Source organism: Syngnathus leptorhynchus, chromosome 22 (assembly GCF_054491065.1).
Source record: "Syngnathus leptorhynchus isolate UIUO chromosome 22, UIUO_Slep, whole genome shotgun sequence".
NCBI lineage: Eukaryota > Metazoa > Chordata > Actinopteri > Syngnathiformes > Syngnathidae > Syngnathus > Syngnathus leptorhynchus.
Window position 1 is genome coordinate 4,234,299 of NC_141216.1, and position 6,600 is coordinate 4,240,898.

Here is a 6,600-nt window from a genome sequence, read left to right on the forward strand (position 1 = left end):
AAAAAACATTTATTTATGTATAAGAAGAAAACAAAAGAAACATTTTCAAAAAATAGATATATAAAACAATGGCCAGGTGTAAATAAAAAAAAAATTGGTTTCCTAATTTGTGCCCATGCCTCCGAGCGGCTGAGCAAAAGTATCGGGCCAGTCGGGTTTCCTTCCGGCTTCTAGATGCTCAACCTCGGCGAGGGCTAACAACAGCTAGCTGCCGCTATTGACGAATACCTCCTCGCCTTGTATTAATATCTCGATTTTCAACTCGTGCATGGAATGGAACTAATGCTTGGAAGTCACCCGGCCCGAGTCTGGATCGACACCGCCGAGGTCAAATGTCTCGCCAAATTGTTTTCCTGACATGGGCGTCCCCCCGATTGTTTCCGACGCGAGCGGTGTCGATCCAGCCGCGAGGTGCGCGAGCTGACATTAGCTGGCGACCTGCGTAGATTCTCTCTAACTCTTTCTCTGTATTTCTCTCCTACTTGTGCTTTGCCTTTGTTTTGTTTTTTTTGGGTGCTATTTTTTTTTTTCTCCCCTTCTTCCTACTTTGCTGGCGTCCCCCCGCCCCCATTCTTCGGCATCAGACCTGAGCGCTCCTAAGAAGTGTCGAGCGCGCTTTGGGCTCGACCAACAGAATAACTGGTGCGGCCCGTGCAGGTGTGTATGGGGTGTGCTGGCACCGGGTGTGGGGGGGAAGGGAGGGGGTGCCGCCGCGCTGGGACTTCCTCCTTTTTTTTTTTTTTTTTTTTTCTTGGTCTTTTCTCCCCCCCCCCCCCCTCTCCCTCCCTTCCTCCCGTTTGTGTCGCCAAGCTACGTCAGCTTCCTCCAGCCGCGCCCTGCCGGTCTGCGGTCTATCTGCCTGCCCGAGTGCCGCTTGTATGAGTGCGATGCAATTTGGGGGCTTTGTGGACTGGCAGGTGAGGGCTTGGGGAGGTCCAGAACGGAGGAGGTCCCAGTGTCTAGCAGCCTAAACCTCAACCCAGGCTCCACGTGTTTTTGTTTTGTGTCTGTGCAATGACGTGTCCATTTTTTGTTTTTGTTTTCTTTATTCTTCCTGTGTGTGTTTTTGTTTGTGTCCGTACCTCTTTGGCTATAACAGATGCAAATACCCCAAAGAAGTGTCGTGCCTTGTTCGGGCTTGACCAGCTGAGTTTATGGTGCAAACCGTGCAGGTACATAACTTGCCTGAATGAATTGGAGGAAGGCCACCAACCGCCACCAGGCTTTTTTTTCCTCCCTCTCCCTTTTTTTTCCCCTTGATGATTTTCTCTCTCGCTAAAAACACGTTTCCATCGGTGTGCTTAACAGATGGCAAACCGCTTTTTCCTGCAGTATATATTAAAAAAAATACAATTTTTAAAAATGGAGTCCGTTAGAGCCAGTTGGTAGAAAATGGATTTCTGTCCAATTTTTGTTTTCCTGTCCCATTAGAAATCCATTTTCTGCATTCCCCCTTATTAACTGTCATGTAATATCCTAATTGACGCCCCCACCCCTTCCCCTCCCACCCTCCCTTGTCCCTTTTCTGGAATAACAATGTGATGCTAGCCGATATTTTAATTTTAGCCCTGCTTCCTCTTGAGGGGCCCGCTCAGTGACACTCTTTTCTGTGCTCCTCCTCTTCCTCATCCTCCTCCCTCTTCTTCCTCCTCCTCTTCCTTCCCTCTCTTCAATAACCCTGACTTAGTCCCTACCTGTTGTCTTTCTGTTCTGACACAAGCAGTCTTTGAATTGGGAATGCTTTCATGGTAGGTATTTGTTTCTGCTAAGTACATAACCCCGACCCCGCCCATCCTTTCTCCATTTGTGTTGTGACGACCGCGTCCTACTTCGACAGATCACCAGATCAGGCGCCGTAATTCCATCTTCATTACCGGAGCCGAGAGGTTAAGCGTCCTCTCCGGGGCTCCCCTCGCCCAAACTCCGGCGTAATTTCCCGGGAGGCGGCGGGAGCCGACAAACAGCAAGAAAAATCAATAGCGGCGCAGTCGATGCGCGTGTTAAAAAATGGATATGAGCTCATTTGTTGCTCTTGGACGGACACTTAGCGGGAGCCGGGCAAAGCGTACAAAGCGGCAAAACGATACCCCGCTGCGCCCGCTGGTTACTTTTCCCAACGTTCCGCCTCCTGGAATTGCATGCGCAAAAGCTCCGCCTCCACCCACCGAGCATGTACCATGTGCTTTGTTGGTGTTGCCTCATCCCCCAGTAATGTGCTCTCTCTGGTTTTTGTGGCCCCCCAAAATCGGACACAAAAAGCCTCCCTGTTTCTTTTTTTTGTTTTGTTTTGTTTGTTTGTTTGTTTTGCTAGTCTGAGTTTCCGTTGTCGCCTTGGGGCAGGTTCACCGCCAGGGTCAAGGCAAAAGCATGAGCGGGGGCAGATCTCACCCCCCCTCAACCAAACGCAGCCCGGGGTGATCACCTTAAGACCGGAGAGCGGTCCCGAACCCGGCGGGAATGCAAACGTGAGGCCGTGACCCCTCCTGTGCTTGCTCGCTGGCTGGCTGGCTGGCTTGTGTCTGTGGGGCAGCTTGCTGCATTACTGAGTGTACAAACTGGGACCCCCCTCAGGAGGAGGAGATCGAGAGGGGGCCAGTAGCTCAGTCTCCAGCCCCAATTGGAGCTTTTCTCCGCACAGAAATCCGCCCGGCCATTTCAGCCTTTTGCTGGATTGCGTCCAACAATCCTGCAATTGGATGATACTTGTCGGAGCACTTGACACTCTTGTCCCTACTTGGACGCACGAGCGTCGTCCCGGCTTCGAAATTGAATTCTTGCTTTTGCTCCGGAACGAAAAAGTCGTGGAAATCCAGAGAGCGAGCATTACTTGATCTTTGTATCCATTCCTCATCACCGCCACGCTCATTTCCCCGCCTGCTTGGTGTCCTGTTTCCTACTCTGAGGGGTCGGGCGGGTGGGTGGGGGCATTCCCCAATCATGCATGGTGCTTTCACGCGGGCCGCCAGCATTAAATCCAAAAGTCTGAAAGATTGTCTTGTCTCGCCTTGCCCTTCCCGATCCAGGAGGAAAAAAAAGTGCATTCGCTACATCCAAGGTGAAGGCAGCTGCGCCAGTCCTCCCTCCTCGGACGGAAGCTTCCCAGACTCCCCCCCGTCCTCGCCCTCCTCCGTGGTCCCGTCCCCCTCGCCAAAAGAGTCCAAACCTCAGACTGAACAAATGCAACCTCTCTCACTGACTATGAAAGCCGCCCACCAGCCGCTCCTCGCTCACCCGCACCTCCTGGCCGGGCCGCCGGAAAACCTCTCGACGGCGGGTCGCAAAACGCTGGCCCCGGAGCCCGGCGAGGTCCCGCCCTCGCGGCTACCGGGCCCCTCGGTGGTGTCCCCCGTGGCCCGGCCCTCGCCACTGCTGTGTCATTCCCACTCGCTGCAGCCGCTGTCGCTTGTGACCAAGTCTATCGAGTAGCGGTCGGAGCCTCTTTTGTCCTTGTTTGCTTCTAGCCGCTGCTAGCTAGCTAGCTGTTGTTTTCTTTTCAACTTCATTGGTCAATATTTGACCCGCCAAGGAAGCGTTGCGTTATCCGGGAGCTGCAGCAATAGCTCGTTAAAACTTCTTATTTAAATCCTTTGACCGGAGTCTTGCTTGTCGAAGACGTCGGAGCCAAAACTTCTGTGGTCCAATGGCGAGCTCCGCAAAGGCACTTCATCCGGGTCGTGGTCATCGCGGCCGACGGTCGTTGAAAGATGTTTCCACCTTTTTCACTTCCGCATTTGAGTTTTGCAGATGGCCACGACCCCGATGACAGACGGCCGATGAGTTCTAAAAAAATTTCCGGAGAAGCTTTCGGCGATGTGGGTGACTGAATCGGTCCTACTTTGTTTCTTTTCTTTTTCAATTTGGAACAACGGCGGACACACGACGAGCTAAAGGCTAGCGTTGGTTCTCCTTCTTTATTTGTATTAAATACGAGCTTGCGAACCAATCACACCCCTTCACGCAGCCCACCAGGGCGAGAGGCGACGCCACACTGAGGAACAACTTTGAATTGTGATGTTACTTGTTTAAATGTACAGAATCGAACAAAATGGGGGAGGGAGGGGGGTGGGGTGACGGGCTGGGCTGGTCGGGTCGGGGATACTGTGTTAATTATGCATTCTTCCACTGCTTTTTCTTTGTTTACCTTTTCGGGGAGGGTTGGGGGTGGGTTTATGGGTGGGTTGTCTCAAGGGGTCGTTGGATTGAAAAATGTCACAGCGCTAGGACCAGTAGTATTTATTGCTTTAGAGATTTTGATCGTTGTATCTTGTACGTGTCTCTTTTCTTTTTTTGACCTTTTGTTTCCTTTTTTTGTAATGTTGTACAAAATACTTTTTCTTACGGTAAGCACTACATATATATATATATATATATATATATATATATATATATATATATATATATATATATATATATATATATATATATATATATATATATATATATATATATATATATATATATATATATATATATATATATATGATCCATTTTTACAAGGAGGTTTTGAAAAAGGCCTATTTTGTTTTTCCGCCCCATCTTTTTGCGCAAAGCCAGATTCCGCTCTCGTCTCACCCAGCCAACGTATGCACATATTTGGAAGAACGCGTCAATAAGCCATCGTCCGAACACGCAGTTCCTGTTGTCGTTTTCTGATTGTTGATCCGCCGTGTACAGATTTTTTTCCGTGCCAAATTTTAGGCGACGATTTCATCTGCCCACCCCCTCACCCAGATCAGACCAGATCACGCTGTCAGGATCCTCTTCTTATCCTTTGAGTTCAACGCCATCGTTTTGCTGTGACGTTACATAGATTGCTATGTATGTAGTATAAATGTTGCTATAACAAATGTGTTTGGTAGCAAAATTGTCAAATATTAAAAATTTAAACCTAATTCAAAAAAAAAAAAAAAAAAATGACGGGCATCATACTGTATAAAATCCACATGGGCCAAACAAATTCTGTATATTAGGAGGTTCATAAAAAAACTATCAAATACAAAAAAAAAATACACAAAACTGCCACTTTTAAGGACACTACTACATATAGGTAGGTAGGAAAAAAATAGGCATGTTGATGTTGCAAGAGGCTGTAAAATATTAACGAGAAAAGAAAAAAAGCTCCATCCACTCGGTGCCATTGTAGTTGACATGACGCGACTGTAATAATCTGTCGATTTCTTCTCTGGTTTATTAAGATGCTAATGATAAATAGTTTGAATGTTTCCTTAACGGCTGTGATGTTCCTGTTCTCTTTTCTGCTCTTTTCTTTTCTCTGTTTGTCTGTTTCTTTCTTTCTTGCTTTCTTTCTTTCTTTCTTCCTTCCTGTCCTTTTCAAATGGTTTGGCGAAACCATGATTTTTGTAATGAATCAATGTTAATGCTGTACAGTCTCTGTAGCATGCGGTTCTGTATTAATAAAAGCAACTTAGTATGTGCACGCCTGCGTCGTCCTTTTGCTCCAGAGGGAAAGAAAGTGTTTTGAAACATTTTGTATTGATGATAAAGCAAAAAATAAAGAAATAAATAAAGGAAACTGCAAGATTACGTTTGTGGTGAAGTGCAACATCAATCAACATCATCGTCATCTGCAACACACACGAGTTGATTTATTTTTTTTTTTTTTGGCTGGTAATACTTTACAGTTTGTTTTCTTCAAAGAAGAGTGCAACATGAAAAGTTTGTCTTTTACTCCATAGATTTACAGTCTGTGATGTGAGCGAAGCTGCGGTAATATTAAGCCATCCTTGCCAAAGACAAAGATTAAATGCCTGTGAGTATTTTTGTCCGTCTCCATGTGTTGCCACACCGTTTGTGTTCAAATAATGCATAGGTGCTATTTTTCAGCTCGTCTACTGCTTCACACCTCTTTTTTTAAAATTATTTTATTTTTGTCCTTCTTTGGCAGCTTTGTATTCCATACGTCCAATACACGAAAGTATTTTGTTTGACCTTCAAACAACGGACTAAACAATGATTACGGCGCCCTTCCATTGAGGTTATTGATGCCGGGCGGCGTCACATTTTCCTCTTTTTATTTGTTTCTGTAAGTGTCCAATTGCCACTGCACTTTGCTGTATGGATTCTGAACACGTATTCTGCTATATGCCTGCCGTCCCCCAATCACGCAAAGAACATCCGGGGGGGGGGAGGTGGGTGAGGGAGGCTCTTTGTTCCTTGTGAATGTGGCGTCTGGAGATGCACACTTAATGCATCGGTGTGGGCCTCGCCCTTGAACTGTCTTGGCGCCGTGTAAACACGCAAGCGGTTCAATTTCATAGTGAGGAGAACCAAAGGCTTTGTATCGCCCAGTAAAGAAACGCCGCTTTTGATGTGGCGGCTCCACAACAACGACAGCCAAGGCCGACGCTGCCGGCGAGCGCACGCCTGCATCCAGCGCGCCGCCGTTAGACAGGTCTCAAGCTCGCCACAGTCACACATGTCGTCTTATTTATTTTCTCAATCCCGAACGCTTTTCACACAATTGTTAAGCTTTGCAACATGGCTGCCCGGGTGTTTGTGAAGTGACAAACAAAGATGAAAAAATTTTTTCTGACAAATATATTGTCAACTTTACACCGAGCTCTGACATTTTGATATTTT

The 6,600-nt window shown here is 47.0% G+C and overlaps 1 protein-coding gene across 23 annotated transcripts in view; it reads left to right on the plus strand.

Moving 5' to 3' along the window:
• Window positions 1–6,589, plus strand: part of tcf7l2 (transcription factor 7 like 2) — a 61,596-nt gene extending 55,007 nt beyond the window's left edge. For 11 of the 23 annotated variants that reach the window (XM_085903432.1, XM_085903436.1, XM_085903430.1 and 8 more), the window contains 2 exons: window positions 1,100–1,172; window positions 3,024–4,410. In XM_085903432.1, coding sequence (XP_085759558.1) covers window positions 1,100–1,172; window positions 3,024–3,426 — 476 coding nt within the window. In that variant the 3' untranslated portion in view covers window positions 3,427–4,410. Of the gene's footprint in view, window positions 1–584; window positions 658–1,099; window positions 1,173–3,023; window positions 4,411–5,696; window positions 5,771–5,905 lie in introns of those variants that run through there. The other 12 variants (XM_085903431.1, XM_085903435.1, XM_085903437.1 and 9 more) reach the window with 4 other exon arrangements.
• Window positions 6,590–6,600: the final 11 nt, after the last annotated feature.